The sequence below is a fragment of the Peromyscus californicus genome, unplaced genomic scaffold (assembly GCF_007827085.1).
Source record: "Peromyscus californicus insignis strain IS unplaced genomic scaffold, ASM782708v3 Scaffold_17__1_contigs__length_78620276, whole genome shotgun sequence".
NCBI lineage: Eukaryota > Metazoa > Chordata > Mammalia > Rodentia > Cricetidae > Peromyscus > Peromyscus californicus.
In genome coordinates this window covers 72,519,194-72,534,008 of record NW_026294469.1, presented here as the reverse complement: position 1 = coordinate 72,534,008, position 14,815 = coordinate 72,519,194, and the positions used below count along the sequence as shown (strand labels likewise).

The 14,815-nt window shown below is 45.4% G+C and overlaps 1 protein-coding gene across 2 annotated transcripts in view; it reads left to right on the top strand.

The window, feature by feature from the left end:
• The window catches only part of Tshz1 (teashirt zinc finger homeobox 1), a 73,132-nt gene that overhangs the window by 27,470 nt on the left and 30,847 nt on the right, over window positions 1-14,815 (top strand). The window contains exon 1 of one of the 2 annotated variants that reach the window (XM_052742694.1): window positions 13,497-13,623. The exons of the other annotated variant lie outside the window; for it this stretch is intronic. Within the exon in view, the coding sequence (XP_052598654.1) occupies window positions 13,512-13,623 (112 nt within the window). The 5' untranslated portion in view covers window positions 13,497-13,511. Of the gene's footprint in view, window positions 1-13,496; window positions 13,624-14,815 lie in introns of those variants that run through there. 2 annotated transcript variants of the gene reach the window in all.

Sequence of the window (14,815 nt, the reverse complement as noted above, 5' to 3'; positions counted from 1 at the left end):
TTCTCCATCTGTGGCAGGCCATTTGTTTCCCCGGTTTTCTTTGTCATCTGTTATGAATATGGGAAAAATAGGATTAAAGTGTTTAACACTCCTCCTTGGGCCCAGTGGTAGAATTTATCCTTCAAAGATAAATTGTGAACTTTTGACCTTAGGAAATATAAATATCCTTGGAGAGTCTAATATTTAAAAGAAAAAAAAAGTAAATTGTGGTTTTACCAAGCAAATCTAAACCCGTTTTACTGCTGTCTGTAGTATGGAATTTCACGTTCAAAGACTACCCCTCCATTTCTCTCTAATGTGTGGTTTTAGGCATGCCAGTCTTTCCTTGGAAATAATGTTTATGAAAATCTCAAGGACCGTGAGTTAGTGTTTGAGAAAGAAATTAGTAATGCACATTCACATATACACACTACACACGTACTAGCACATGCACACACATATATACACGTACACACGTTCTCTCTGTCCCTCTTGTCTCTCTCTCTTTCTCTGTTTCTCTCTCTCTGTCTCTCTCTCCTAGCCAAGTCTGGAGTTTTTGTGAGATACTCTGAGAATGTGATCTGTAGAACTCCACCGTCAGACCGTCAGAATTCCGGCAAAACCTCATGGTTTGCAAAGCGATCAAGGTCCCATGCATATCGAAGGTCCTGGTCACTTATGTGCTGTGTTTTCGATGGACCACCCCCTCTTGGTTGCCACCTCGGCTCTCTTTCCCTAATAACAGTGCCATTTCCCATCCCGTCCCTGGCTATCTCTTGTAGGTCTGTCAGTTACGCAGGTCCCTGTATACATTGAGGCTGTTGTCTTATGTGGCCTGCCTCTCTGGTGGGCACTCCATGACTCATTTAGTCCCTGTGACCCCTGAGGTGGCAGTGAGTGCTGCGGCCTTATCCTTGCATATGGAGGCTTCTTGTGTTGAGAGCATCAGCTTCCCTTCCCGTGAGATCCTTCAACAGAATGATCCCAGTTCTCAGTGCTGAGACAGTCACAGAACACAGATCTCCTCAGTGTTGATGGTTAGAGTGACTTAATAAGCCATTCAATCTGCCATCTATTTGAATAGTTAGGATGGTGGCCCATGGAATGTTTGCTGTATGGAGTGACTGTTTTGGTGTATTGAGATAGAAGTCTCTATATGGCATCTTGATAGTACTGTTACCATGTGCCCTGGCTTTGGGACACATCTGTGGGACCCCATAGACTGGCCTTTCCCAAACAGAGTGTGGGAATGCAGTCATAAACAGACCATGTTCCTCATGAGAGTGGGCTTATCAGTAGGTCTGCAATCTTTGAATCTTCGTTTGGGTCTCATTGTTTCTGGAGTTTGAGGAGCTCTCATTTCTTGCCCCATTTCCAGCAGGACCCTCTAGAACAGTGGTTCTCAACTTGTGGGTTGTGGCGCCTTTACCAACCCTCTATCTCCAAAAATATTTACATCACAATTCATAACAGTAGAAAAACTACAGTCAGGAAGTGGCAACGACATGATGTCATGGTTGGGGGTCCCCACAACATGAGGAGCTGTATTGAAGGGTCGCAGCATCAGGAAGGTTGAGAGCCACTGCTCTAGAAGGGGTACCCATGTGAGCGTGTAGTTAAGAATACATCATAGGGTTTTCTGGCTGAGTCAGGCTCCTTTGCCCATCCTGGAAACCACTCATGGCCTTGCTGAGCAAGTCAGGGCAGATTCGCCATCCTGAACTAGGAGATTGAGGACAGTAGGGTGACCTGGAAGGGACAATGCCCCTGGGAATAGACCACTCCAGCCATTTTATTCTGTAGTTGGGCATCTATGTTACCAGTGTTATTTCATGATGTTTACAGTTCTCTTAGCTAATGTCTTTGATTTCTTCTTTAAATCACAGTAACATAGAGATAAGTATTTAAAATTTAAAGAAGGTTTAGTCGTTACATCAGTAACGAAAGCAAGAGTTTATTCCCTACCCGTCCTAGAGGCCATAAGTTGAAGATCAAGACGTGGGCAGCCATACTCTCTACGCAGGCTCCAGCAGAAGATCCTTCCTGCTACTTTCTGCATCCTGTGGCTTCTGGCAGGCTTTGGCCTTCTCCTGGACTTTTGGCATACCACTCCCATCTCTGCCCCTGCCTGCATGTGGCCACTGTACTCCCTGACCTCTTGTTCTAAGGCCACAGATTATTGCATTTAGGACCAATGACATTCAGTGTGATGTCATAGCGAATGCATCAGCAGAGACTCTGCTTGTAAGAAAAGTGACATCGTAAGGTTCTGGGAGGGCTAGACTTGGGAGGGAACTGCAGCCCTTTAGAGACACCACACAGAAAATTTTATGAGCAATTGGTAGCAGTTTCTATTGAAGACTATTCATAGTGCTTTAAGTGATTTTGAATTATAAATTTAATCAAAGGTGTATGAATAGCTATTGTTGACAATAACCAAGTGACTTGGTGTTTCTCCTAACTCCTTGGTATTTTGAACTTGGCATTGTGAGCCCACACTGACATGGGAAGGAAACAGCTGATCTTGGATGACACGTTGTATCTGCAGAGCTGACTGATAGCTGCAGTGGGCCCTGAAACTTTGCCAGGTGGGAGGGTGAGACAAAAGAAGGGTCCCCCAATTGTCATCGAGGAACTTGTAATCTGACTCAGTGGAACATCTCCGAGGAAGTTGAGGTCTGTATATGGGTGTATCGTTTGTCATTTTGAATATGTTTCCATAAAACTTGACAACTGAATAGCAAACTATTCCTGCTGGTATCATCCTCAGACAAAGTGGTCCGATGCCTGACAGGTCAACTGCAGACATTAAATAGATGAGAAAAACCTTGTCCAGGATCCAGCAACAGCAGCAGCAGCAGCACTGGTATCAGGAGAGTGCTTCTTGTTCCTTCTGGTGACAGGGCAGGTGGGAACAGCTCTGTTGAAGTAACCGTCTTATTAAATAAGAAACACAGAGCCAATGTAAAGATAAAAGCCCAAGAGGTCAGAGCTAAGAGCCTTACCCTTCCTGCGGCAACTATCCTCTTCAGCCAAGAGACCTCTCCAAAAGAGACCTACTTCCTGTGTGTTTGTCTTTATATAGACTTTCTGTTCTGCCTTCTCATTGGTTGTAAACCCAACCACATGACTGCCTCGTCACTGCCTGTCTGTACAGACCTCCAGGTCTTCTATGGTTGGTATTGAGATTAAAGGCGTGTGTCTCCATGCTGACTGTATCCTTGAACACACAGAGATCTACCTAGCTCTGCCTCCCAAGTGCTGGGATTAAAGGCGTGCACCACCACCGCCCAGCTTTTGCTTTGGCTCTAATAGCTCTGACCCCCGGGAACTTTATTTATTAACATACAAATCACATTTTAGTACAAATAAAATATCACCATATTTCCCCTTTACTATTTTAATAAAAAGAAAAAAGGAAAAAGGTTATAACTAACATAAGAAAAACTATATACAAAAGTACAATAACTATATACAATATATACAAGTAATAAACACCTAAACAATGTCTAGTCCATTTGTATTTGACAAATTCAGAGAAAATAATTCCATTATCGATCCTATTTTGTAAGTCCAAAATGTATCTAATTCACTTTCTATCCTAATTAATCTTCAACTATAACTAACTAATCTTCAACTATAACTAACCTTCAACTCCCTCAGAGACCCAAGAAGGAAATAATATTACCTAATAAAAAATAAAAACAGGAAGTGCATGCAAGCAGCTTCCAAAAAAAAAAATGTGAGTTGACAGAAACAGCCAGCTGCCTGTCACCTGAGGTTTCTCCACAGTGTTGGGGCATCATCTTCAGCCTATAGGCTTAGCGTATCTGACAGACTCATTTGTGAAATAGGATGTACACAAGGTCAATAGTTTGACCTCACATTGGGTAAGAGCAGTCCATGTACCAGAAGCAGTAGTTGGTAATTGAATAAGGTTGGGTTGCTTGGATTTCGTGGCCTTGTGTTGGTTTTTCTGGCATCTTGTAAGTCATCACTTTGATGCAGATTGTGGCCTAGACCCTGAAACTCCTCCCTTCCGATTTTATTGTTGTGTCTCCTCCCCACACTGAGGGGCCTTACCATCAAACAAATGTAACCCTAACCTGCTTACTGGTTTTGGCCTTCCCCAGCGTGCAGACGCTGGGGGCTTGTAAACCTGAGGAACACCTAACCCTGGAGATAGCCCGAGGAATGTAAGTGCAGGGTGCCTGGGTGGGCGCCGTCTTTGCAGGGATTCTGAGGCATTCGGGGTGTGCAGAGCCTGTAGGCATACCAGACCCATTTCACTCTTTTGGGTTTCTATGTCAGTTGCGGGGTTAGAGAGTCATTCACACAATAAAGCGGCTCTGCACGCTTCCAGTTCATTCTTCAACCTACGCGAGCATCTCCATGCCCAAGATCCTCTGCTGGATTCTTGGAGGAATGCATCAGTTACAGGTCTGTTAGCATTCACATCTCCAGGGGGTGAAAGGGCATGCATGCAAACATTTCTCTATAAATTTAAAAAATAAAAGTGTGTGTGTGTGTGTGTGTGTGTGTGTGTGTGTGTGTGTGTGTGTGTGCGCGCGCATACTCAGGGGTGCCCATGGAGACGAGAAGAGGATGTCAGATGCCTTGGAACTGAGTTTACAGACAGTTGTGAGCCATCCAACATGGATGCTGGGATCTAAAGTCTGATCCTTGTGGCTAAGAAGTTAGTGCTCTTAATCATTGAGACAGCTCTCCAGCCCTCAGACATTTCTCAATAAAGTAGGGTGATATAGGTAGTCTAGGATAACTTGTCACAGTTCCTGTCCGGGTGGGTTCCAGGATGAGGGAAGGTGAATGGATAAGGGGTCTTGGAAAACTGGTGGCTTTTATTCACAGGGTGAATAAAGTGGATTTGTGGTTTTATATGGCAGCCCCAAAAGGCCCTCACCTGCCATGTTTGTACCAGAAGTTTTTGGCTGATTTGGTAGGAATAGCTGAGGAATGTTCAGACTTAGAGAATGACATATACCATACATTTTCAAACGCCTGGGACATAAATCCTCTGACTTAGCAATCTTAAATTAGTCCAGGAGCCCAGAGATGTGTACATAGCCCTCCTTTGAGTTTAACTTGGATAAATTTGCCTTTTCTCAAAGTTATTAATAGGGTCTCCATGCAGACTTTTAGCTATAACGTAACATGCATTCTTGACGGGGCAGGGCTCATGGAAAAATAGGGCCAGACCATTCAAAAATCCATGTAGTTTGGTAACTCTGGAAAACATATCAGAAAGAAAGAAACAATAAATTTCCATTAAATGAAGAGACGCTGTAGTGAGTGTGGAACACTTAGGAACCGTCGGGAAGCAACCTGGAGACCGTGAGGTCGCCACGTTCAGCAGGTTGGGTGATGAAGGAGTGAGCAGAAAGCAGGCTGGAGGCAGTGTGGGGCTGAGCTGTGGTGGGGGTCCCTGTTTAGGAACCCTGGGTTTCCCCAAGCTCTAGTAAGGCCTGAGGGAGATGAGCTTTCCCATTGTTGTTGGCTCTCTCACAGTAGTGTAACACGCTGGAAAAACTGTGTTACCCAATGTGATTCCACGATGGCCTCACCACATGCCTCATTTAGCCAGAGGAGGATGACCCCAGTCCCCAGGCAGGCCGTGGAGCAGCAGGCACAAGCCTGTTTTCTCTCGCTTGCTTATGTTGTCAGCTCAACCAGGAGGCAGGAGTCTCTCTTCCTGAGGGCTTTCTTCTGCCAGTCTCCAGCCTGGCTCCGCGCTTGCCTTTTCCTGGGAAGAAAGTTCTGGAGTTCCACAAGGCCTTTGAGGTTTTACTAAAGCTGCGGTATTCTGGGGAGGCTCTGGGGTCCCACGAAGGCTTACTGTCTTGTGCAGCTGTGGCCCTTGGTTCTCCCCGGAGGACTTCACCTGCGAGTTTCCTTGTTGTGACTTACAGACTGTGAGCTGAAGTCTTAGTCTCATAAGATTTGGTTTAGATGACTGACAAAGGAAGAATATTTAACCTAATTCCTTTCAGAGAACCCAGCCTGGAGTATGCAGAGTATGTAACCGCTCCCATCTCCTCTGCGACTGTCTGTCTGTCTCCGTCTCTCCACACCTCCGCCCAGCGCTCTAGGAGAGAACTCTTTTAAAAGTTAATGAAGGAGTTCCAGTAGAGCCCTATTAGATTTTCCTCCCATTAAATGCCTGCTGCCGACTTTTAATGGATGTTTTAACTAGGCATTGTTATCAAAAGGACTATTGCACAAATTAAAACCAGGCCTACAGATCTGTGAAGAGAAACTGGATTTACTTTTTGCCTTTAGGTTAAAAAAGAGAAGAGCAGAGGGGTGAACTCCTCTTGGTATTTTTAGAAGTTAGTTTCAGGAAAACAGTCAGTGCTCCCGACAGCTACGGAAACAAACGGTGTGTGGTGCTTTGGCATGCCACTTTGTAAAGGGAGGACGTTTGCATGGACCCCTGATTGAAAGGCACGTCATGGTGATGGTTGGTTATTGTCTCCTGCGTTCTTTGGACACTACATCGTGCTTCCTGTTTTCAAAGCTCTACCAGAAAGAAAGCCAACACTCTCAGACTCCCACTTTCCTGCCCACTCCCTCTACTAACTATAAGGATATTCGAAGTTCCTGGAATTTCTCACTTTATCCTGGTTTGTTTTATTTTAGTGAAATCCTCTCCCTTTGCCCCTTGAAACTTTGCCGATTCAAACTCCAGATTGTGTTTTAAGTCTAGGGTTTCCTGTCTCATGCAGGCGGGTACCAGAGGCACAAGTGAGTGATCTTGTTTCCCCATCCACAGCTTCATCACAGAATCACTGTCATTGAGTCCTTGTCACCGGTTACTCATAGTCACGGCGCTCAGGAGAGTTCTTCAGTGGCTGCTCCTTTTATGGAGAACAGAGGGAAGTTGTGTTTCGTTTCATTGAGCGTGGGGATGACTGTGCTTGCGGATGAGTCTCGGGAAGAAGCTCTCTCTGGTGTCTGTCTGCCAGCAGGACTCGTGGAGCAACAGAGCTGTGGTGGTGGGGGGGGTCGATTTCTCTCTTCCCAGGGACATGTGCTCACATCTTTTGTGGCCCTTCGTGGAGATCTGAGCATCCCATCAGAGAGGGCTGTTCACATTTTGCTCTTCTGAGCTGGACATTTTGCAAGGCGAGTTGAACATTTGTTAGTGGGGCATTCCCATCCGAAGAGGCTGCTCCAGCTCTCTGGAAGTGAGTTGGCTCACAGGCATGAGCCTCCCAGGGCTGTCTTACCACAGTGCTTTCGTGTAGCCTGTGTGTGGGTTCATGGCAGAAGCAGAAAGTCCTGTGACCCTACTGCATGCAGGGAGGCTAACCCCTCCCCCTCAGGAGGGGGGAGCACAGTGGGTTCAGTGTTCAACTCCAGTGAATGGAGCGCCATTGATCGCCTTGCTGTCGGTACACAGACACGGATGGGTAATGAGAGAAGGAGGGGAAGAGAGAGAAGCAGAAACAGACAGACAGACACACAGACAGACAGACACACACAGACATAAAGAGACCCGCATCAGGCTGATCAAAGTGCACCCTAGTGCACGGCTCGATCCAGGATTGCCAGCTCAGAGCACAGTGCAGCTGAAATCTCTATAGTAGATTTAATTTTATGAGCTGTAGCACCCAAGAATACTAAGCCATTTAGATCACTCCGGAGTCATGGGGTTTAGAAAGGACGATGGCTTTGGTTGTTCGCATAGGGGAAAAGCCTGTGCGGGGGGGGGGGGGGGGACTTCTTTTAGGCACAAAGCTAGTTTAATTGAAGGAATAATTTGATTTGCTGCTGCTACAGTGGAAGGGCTTGAGATGTGGCAAATTTTCTCTCTGCTCACCCAAACTCAAGGATTTAATGCCAGCAGGTGAACTTCTGAAGGCTGCTATCAAGAACACAGAGACAATAACTGTCTTCAAAGCGGAATTTTGTCAATATTTTTTGCTGTGGGCTAAAGAACATTCACAATAATGGAGGACTAAAGCCCTGCTTGGAAATGCCGTGGAGTGAGAGGGAGTGGAGGATTTATTCCACGGGGGAGCCTGCAGTGTTAGGGAGGGTATCCTGGTGGCTGAATAATCCTTCTGCTCCGGCCTGTGGGGGCTTAACATACCTCTCTTGTTCAGAGAGCACACGTGTGGGCATTTCCACCCAGGGCAGTGAGCTGGTAGCTAGCACCCTGAGTTTCTTTTCACTAGCTGCCTCAGCCTTCTGTCTACCTTCACCAGGTGCCAGTGTTTAATGGCAGGTGATGCACAGTGGCAGGAAGGCCAGTACCGTGTGGTCAGGCCCAGTTGGGCTGCTTAAACCACGTGGCCAGTTCAGGGAATCGAGGTGCGCTGGAGGATGCTGTCTGTGCCTGGGTGGAGGCGGCCCCTGCTCTTCCCTCATAGAGACGTCCCTTTTGCCCTTGTCATGCTTCTGCACGAAGTTGGTTAAACCAGGGCGTGTCCAGCGGCAGGATGGACTCTCCTGATGACTTCAAGCAGATGGTAGAGCAGTCACCCCAGTTGCCTCACCCTGAACTTATGTCACTTTGGAGAGGATTATTTCTTGAAATTTCAGTTTGGAAAGCATCCTGTCCCCCATTCTGTTGGTGGAAACTCAGGTTTGTGTCGTTAGGCCTGTTCCAGGAAAGCGGTTTTTCTGATCACAAGGTGAAACCACTTTTTAAATTTTGCTAATGTTCTCTGTGTTTCATATAATTGGAAGGGGAACCTGGGAAAGTAGCTTCACATGAGTGTGAGCTCCCCCACAGCAGTGGAGTACAGCTTAGTCCTGCCTGTGAAGTATGAAAATATCTGTGACCTTGTCATTAAATGTGTGTGTGTGCGTGTGTGCATGTGTGTGTGTGTGTGTGTGTGTGTGTGTGTTTTATGCTTAGATTTTAGTTCACCACCCCCCTTTTTTTTTAACTTCCTGTGTAATTAGAATGGAAAAGGTTTTATTTATTCTGGGCCACAGTGCAGGCAAAGTGAAAGTAATTCCCAAGCTTCCGGTGGCATTTGAAAAACCAGAGAAACAAGACATTGTTTTCCAAAATGAAAGGATAAAGAAGGGAGACAACTCAATTCTCAGAGGAAGTTTGGGAGGAGAGAAACTTCTAGAGCTGTTTGTTGAGGCGATCTCTGAAAGCCTACAGACATCTTTTTAGTACTGCAGACAGCATCTAGGCGAACGGGCTTCTGTATGCTCGCCAATGGCGGCAGCAGAGCATCTGGTCACAATATCAGTGGCTCTAATCATTGTATTCTACCTCCAGTGTAAAATCCCTACCTGGGCCTGATTTAGTAATCATGCTGCCTTTAATGAGGACTTTCCCTCCAGAAATATGTGACCAGGGTGGCTGTGGAGGGTGATAGAATTGGATTAACCCTAAGGTGTGTCTAGGAAGAAACCATGTGGCCTACTGGTTTCTCCCACGCTTCTCGTGTGTGTGTGTGTGTGTGTGTGTGTGTGTGTGTGTGTGTGTGTGTGTGTGTGTGTGTGTTTCAAGCATTAATTTGGGACTGCTTAGGTTCTCATTCATTATTTTATATAATCCAAAGGTTGTTTTTATTATTAGATAGATTGAGTAATGATGAACTTAGAAATACAGAGCAGAAAATGAAAAAAAAAAAGATATCTTTGTAAATACACTTGACAGTTAATTGGCCCGTATTAATGGAAGGTTGAAATGAAAGAAAATAGAGCAGCCACTAATTAAAATTTTTTTGCCTCATTTGGAATTCATTTTATACACATTTTAGGAAGCAAATGCGTTGGTTCAGCGTGACATGCGTATTTACGTGCCCACTTGTATTTTCTGTCTTCACCGTGCGCAGTGGATTTGCCGAGCAGGGCCATCTAATCATACCCGCTTGTGTGTGCATTCTCTGCTCTGTCTGGGGAGACCCAGACTGGGGTTCTTTATAGGAGGTCTAGAAATGTCAGCAGAAGCTGGGGCGTCATATATAAATAAGCGATGCACTGACCAGCAGTCCACAGGCTATTCCATGATCCCCTTCCAGCAGGCAGGAACCTCAGCTGTGCGCTGGAGGAATGGGAGAAGACATGTGCTCGGTGGCCCAGTGGCTCTACCCAGTGGCCTCACAGTCTTTGTTTGTTTGTTTGTTTTAAGACAAAAACTCTCTGTGTAGCCTTGGCTATCCTGGAACTCAAAGAGATCCTCAGGCCTCGGGCCTCCTGCACAGTCTTGTCTGTGCCCTTCTTGCCTTGCCCAGAGTGTTCTCCAGGCCTGGGCTAGGCAGTTTCTATACGTGGTCCCTGCAGAGAAGCCCTGGTGACTGGCAGTGTCTGTGACTAGGCCAAACAGTCCAAATGCCTGCCGGTCTTCACACACACTGCCTTCCGGCGGCTCTCGCCACCGTGACCCTTGGGGTGCATGTAATATGCAGGAAAAGGCTAAGGGTACAGGTTCCTCACCACCCCAGGCACTCACCGTTCTGGGGCGCTAAGGAGCTCCTCTGCCCCCCCTGTCTGTCCAGGGGGAGATGCAGGTTGTATTCTGCTTGTGCTCCTCCCATCCACAAGGAATCTCCCAACCCAATTCCCAAGCCAGGGCCTAGAAGGGCTGCCTGTGGGTTGGAGATCCCCCGTCCTCGCCCTCGGTGCTGTCTGTGGGCTCTCCCTCCAGTGCAGGGGCCAGCTGTCACTCTAGCCAGTTCTGCTCCTGGTACTGCCCTCCAGCTGGAGCCAGGGCAGCCCATTTCCCTTGCCACTGCCCTGGACAGTACCCGGCCAACTGGACAGTGAGTAAGTGTTTGCGGAGTGAATGGGCGACTGACAAGCTAGCCAGCCAGGGAGTGACTGGACCTGTCTCCCCTGCTGGTCTCTCTTCATTGAGGTAGGATTGTCCCATCACAGAAGTGGAAAGAGCCATTCTTCATTCAAGGCCCTTGGTCTCAGCAGAAGGCAGTTCGTAATTCCTTAGAGAACCCATGAATCCGTCTCCTAGACGAACAAAGGCCTTTAGAGCCCCAGACATTGGAACTCCAAGTTCATAGCATTGCTACAACCAGGCACACAGGGACCCGGAGAGGCCATCTTGAATGAGATTCCCCATGAGGGTCATGGGAGGGCTGCAACCCAGATAGGCCAAGCTCCTTCCTTGCCCAGCATGTGTGGCTGAGCGTGGCTGAGGCTCTGGCTCTGACTCCAGCTGCTGTGCACCAGCCCCTGCAGGTTTGCAGGGGAGAGCTCTTCTCAGGGAGAGCACAGCTCCTCTCAGGGCTCTGTGCGGAGTTCAGCTCGCACTCTGCCACTGCTGTGGGGGTTTGTCTTTCACCTTGCTTTTATCTGTGGTCTTTTTACCGGTAAAGTTCATCTTTGGAGAAACTGCTGTTTCATGCTTCTAGTTTCAGAAAAGAAAATTAAGGCTAATAACTCCTGAATTATCTGATTTTTTCTCTTCCTTGCAAAACTATTCATGCTACATAGAGGATTTGGAATATATCATTTTACCTGATATAACTACTGTGGAAATTTTTCTCTGAATCCCTCCAAAACCTTTCTTTTCTTTTTTTTCTTCCTTTTTTTTTTTGCCTCCCTTTATATTTTTAAAACAAAAATGGTAATAGTATTTGCCAGCTTACGTTTTTACTCACTGTATTGTGAACACTTTTGGCATACTCCTTTATACCTTTTCCACAATTGTCTCTTTAGGCATTTTTTTTTTCTTTTTTTGATCAGGCATTGGCACTTATTGAAAAATCTGACTTCAGAGTATTTCCAGGTACCTTTCTAGTTGGAGCCTGTGAACACAACACGTCCACGTCTAACCATGCTGCGCCACTACGGGTCTAACTGTGCTGTTTTAGCTTAGAGTTCTTGGATTACAGGTGAGGGTGGAATTCCCTCTCCCTGCATGTTTTACTAGACAAATGGGTTTCTTCCTTTCTGAGTTGGTTTTGCTTGTGGTATTTGCTCATTTTTCTGTCTTTGTTCCTTTGTCTTGTTGATTTGGAGAAGTTACAATAACAATATTACCTCATCTTTCTGGAAAATGGTTGTAGATGATTCCCCCTGGAAGGTTTGACATTGAAAAATAGTTCTCCAGCGTTCGCTGCCTCCTGTTACCTCTTAAGATGATATGGACGATACGTGTTTATTTTGGAAAAAGTTTGAACACATTTAAAATTGGATGAAGCCTTTGTGAAATCCCACCATCCAGCAGTGGTCCGATGTGTGTTTCTGTGTCTGGCTGTGCCCTTTACCTGTGCCACATGTCAGCGGCAGTGTGTGTTTTGCACCACACTGTATTGATAGACACACTGTGGTGGGATGTAGGATTGTTGGAAGGTCGGGTCTCTCCCACATTCACACTTGTAAGCAACTGTGCGTAATTAATATCTTGGCCACCATCTCGTCATCTTATTGATAAATTCCGACAAATAAAACTTGTCGGGTCAAATGTTTTAGATGCTTTATATTATTTTGGTGCCTTTATTGACAACGACTTCCCTACTTAGGAGGGGTTCTCTGGGTTATGGAATTTTATTTTTCAATGTACTACGTTGTTTTTATGTAGTTTAAATGACCCTTTTCTGTGTAGTTTCTACCTTTGAATTAACACTTAAAACCTTCTAATTCTCAAGATTATTTCAATATTCAGATTTATTTTCTTGGATTTTTTAAAACTTAAATAGTCAATGACCATGAAATTAATTCTGGTACATGGTGTGAGATTGGCATGTGGCATTTATTTTTCAAAAGCAGTTTTTCTGATGCCATTTTAAAAATCTAACTTTTTTATGTTGATTCTTAAATGCTACCCTCAGTGTACACTAAGTTCCTGCTCAGGGGTGTTCTCTGTTCCCAACCTGTTTGCCCTATTGGATTATTATGGCCTTTTGATGTGTTTTAGATGGACTATAGTTTCCTATCCCCATGGCCATTGGTCTTTATGGAGGGTCTTTTGTTTACCTGTATTAGGTAAGCCATAGACTTATTTGTCAGCTTAAAGTAGTAGTTTTGGTGGCTTTTATTGGAATGGTATTACATTAATAAATGAATTCAAAATTACTTAGCATACCTATAATAAACTTTCCAGTCCTAAAAGTAAAATGGATATATTTTCAAATTTATTCAAGTGTTATTTTATTTGCTGTTGTTGGGTCCTTAGTTATTGTGATATTTCTCTTTATGAATGGAGTTGCTTTTCTGTTGTATTTTTAGCTGGTTGTTATTGGGGGCATTACTACACTGTTGAGTTTTGTTTCTTCCTAATTAGCTGTCTGTCTTAACAGAGGCTCCTGTTTGCCTTTGTGTGTGATAGTACAATCTAGACTTTTAAGTTCTTACTTTTTTTATGGCCTAATCCAGCAGCTTTTCTATTTTGAGAAAACATGGTATCTTTTCAACATTTGTGAAAATGAATGACAAATGGAATTTTAGAAAAAAAGAATTCCTTAGTATTCTGTGTTGTTGATGATCCCTTAAAATGTCTTTTGCAGTGCAAATACCCACAGAGAAGCCGTGCCCAAGATGTAGGTGTTTGTGTGGGGGTGGGGGCAGGAGTTCTCTTGACTGGTATGGGAACAGTGAGACAGAGGACTGGAAACACTCACCGGAGTGTGAAGACTGATTGTCTAGAAAGTGAAACTTTCCAGAGTGAGCTGGCAGGAAGAGGGGCTCGAACACCGGGTGAGCTATGGAGCAGAACTGTATTTGAATATAAAAGATGCCTACCTCATAGGGTTTGAGGCTGATTGTCACAGGGAGCATTAATAATGAAATCCTCTCCCTTCCTCAGCCTTCAGGGTTGGGGGCCTCTGCTGTTATCAGCTGGTCCGTCACTTTATAAATACTTACAGCTTTTCAGTAAGTCAGCATTATCTGGTGACAGTGAATAAATCTTTAAAAACTTAGGGAATCATATCCGTTTGTATTCTGGGCCTTTATTTTCATGGCACACCTCTAGTTCCTAGTGAGGACTCAGGGCCTTGGGGACATGAGTTCATGTCTGCTGCAATATTGATATGCTTGGGGGTAATTCCCTTTGGTCATGTTTCACTGACTATAAAATAATTAACATCGTTTTATTTGCTCTCTGTGTGCATGTATTGTACTTGTTCATGTTTGTGTTTATGCGTGTGTGTATAGGTGCATGTAAACATGTGTGTCTTTGCATATAGAGGCCAGAGGTTGAAATATGTTGCTCGCTAACTTCTTTTTTGAGACATGGTCTCTCACTGAACCTGGAGCTCAGCATTTTGGCCAGACTGCTGGCCAGCATGTTCCAGGGATCCCGTGTTTCCACCTCCCAGAACCGGGATGGTAGTGTAGCCGGCCATGCGTACCTTTTTTCAGATGAGTGCTTATCACGTCCACACGCTGTGCAGTAAGTCCTTCACCGACGGAGCCACGTCTCCAGCCACCACTGGTTTTCTTTGGTTTTTGAAGTGAAAATCACACTTGGTATGTTTCCTTACGTGCTGCGGTCCAGAAGGGAGAGCAGCGCTTGAGTTGACGGGGACATTTCTGTTCCGCTGCAGTCATGGCAATGTCTGCCTCTGACCTTGCCTCTTCCCTGCCTGTGCACAGGGACCGAGGATGATAGAGTGCTGTGACACATAAATAAGACTTTGGGGCGTTAATAAGGAAACACATTTCTGAGACACAGGAAGGCATCAGCAATGTATAAAGGCAGTAATTACCATCTACATCTTCCAAAACAGAGCCAAGAGCCAGAGGTGAGGCATCAGAAGTCGGTGTGCTGAGTGGCCACAGCTCCACCAACGTTCTCACTCACCAGTTTAATCCTGTTTTTCTGTTGCGCTCGGTCATAACGTTCACGGATGTCCGCTCTTGGCTCTAGCAAATTAAGAGTTGTAAG